The sequence below is a fragment of the Papaver somniferum genome, chromosome 4, assembly GCF_003573695.1.
Source record: "Papaver somniferum cultivar HN1 chromosome 4, ASM357369v1, whole genome shotgun sequence".
NCBI lineage: Eukaryota > Viridiplantae > Streptophyta > Magnoliopsida > Ranunculales > Papaveraceae > Papaver > Papaver somniferum.
Window position 1 is genome coordinate 57305945 of NC_039361.1, and position 1787 is coordinate 57307731.

Below are 1787 nucleotides of genomic sequence, written 5' to 3' on the forward strand. Positions count from 1 at the left end.
CTACAATCTAAACCCCATGTCAAAGGAATGGTGAACTCTTTTTGAACCTGAATGCGAATTTTAATATGAATATGGGGCTTAGATTATAGGGAGGTGGAGAATAGGGAGACAACTAGCATTTCCGATTTGATTCTGTTTATTAAGAAAAAATAAAGACCGTTTAATTTTCATTCAAGAAATGTATCTACCCAAGTGTCCTACCTACCACGATGCAGGTGATGCAATAGTTACATAACGTTCTTACCGTACCCAACAAGATTTACACGTACGCTCAAAATTTATATTTCTAGTTCAAATTGTTTTTTTTTTCTGATACTTTTTGAATACCCATTTAACATGAACATTTGGTGATTCCACAAGGACTTTACCCATCCTCATACCCATAACCGTTCGCAATTCGAAACCAAGAACAGCCGCACCCAAAAGAAAAAAGAAAAACTAAATCTAGATCCGTGATAATAGCGGGACCCAGTCGGATTTGAAACAAAATAATTCAATAGGGTTAATAATAGTACGAAAGAAGAGGGAGAACCAGAAAAATCTAAAAGAAAAGAAAAGAAAAGAAAACAGTACTGGCCTGGGTATAGTAATAACAGAAGCAAGACGTGCGTGATGACTGTGAAGTATCCCTAATACACGCGCCTTCTCCTCCGTACTCTCTCTCTTCTTCTTTTTCATTTCATTTTTAACTTTTTCTTATTCAAATCTCACCGTTTCTTTCAAAATCACGCTATTTAAATACCCTTCATTTCTCATTCTCTTTCTTCCTCCATATCCACAGACACCCTTCTTGTTCTTCCCCTTCCTCTCTGTAAACTCCATACCTTCTTCTGAATCTTTCTTTCCTCCTACAATGGAATCATCATCCATCACAGCAACAACCAAAAATTCCAACAACAAGAGAACCAGAGATGACTCGTTTGAATTATTAGAGTCGTCCCTGGAGACGAAACGAATCAGAGAAAACCTTCTCATCCTTGATGATGATGAATCTGACGAGTCTATTACTCAGGATCTTGATTCTGTCATGAAGAGTTTTGAAGAGGAAATCTCTCTTCCTCTTCCGGGAGATATGAATAATTTTGTAGTAGGTGGTGGTGATGTTGATGAACAGCCTGATTTAGGTTTTCTGTTAGAAGCTTCTGATGATGAATTAGGTCTTCCACCGTGTAATTTCTCATCATCTTCAACATCTACTGCCAGTACTGAAGGAGATGCTGAAACGAATTATGATAACAGTACTACTATCGGTGAGGGATTAGATCAAATCTGGAGTTTTGATGATGATCAATTCCCAAATTATCAGGATTTTGGAATTGATGATGAGAATTTACAACAGCAGAATAATAATATTATCAACAGTGATTTATTAGGAGGAGATTTTGGCGACGGTTTATTTGAGTATTCTGATGCTCTGTCGGGATTATCTGATTTTTCGGATTTCTCATGGAGACCTGAGACTCTTCCCGCTGTGTAACGGTTTCGTTCCGGTGATTCTGCAAATCAGTAAAAGTAAAAGAGAAGGAAAAATGATGATGATATATGTAGCTTAGAAAGTCCCAAAAAAAAATTATGTAGTAAAATGAACAGTTAACTATTAAAAGGCAAGGCAAAACCCCGTTTTAACTCGTGGGAAATCATTTGTTATTTCAAATTTGAACTTATCGCCCCATTGGATGTCTATTTTGACGATTTCTTTTTTTCTTTTGCGGAACATTTTGAGGGGATTTCATAAGATCTCCCAAGTTCAGTCTCTATTGACTTGCTCCTCTTGGCCTCAAGGATGA

General features: G+C 37.0%; 1 protein-coding gene across 1 annotated transcript; it reads left to right on the forward strand.

The window, feature by feature from the left end:
- The first annotated feature begins 853 nt into the window (after positions 1 to 853).
- LOC113272565 lies at positions 854 to 1477 on the forward strand. The gene has a single exon (XM_026522381.1). The coding sequence runs from the start codon at positions 854 to 856 to the stop codon at positions 1475 to 1477; it is 624 nt and encodes a 207-aa protein (XP_026378166.1).
- The last annotated feature ends 310 nt before the right edge of the window (positions 1478 to 1787 follow it).

What these genes read in the sequence shown, in the direction of transcription:
- LOC113272565 (XM_026522381.1), top strand. Translation starts at nt 854, where the DNA reads ATGGAATCATCATCCATCACAGCAACAACCAAAAATTCCAACAACAAG.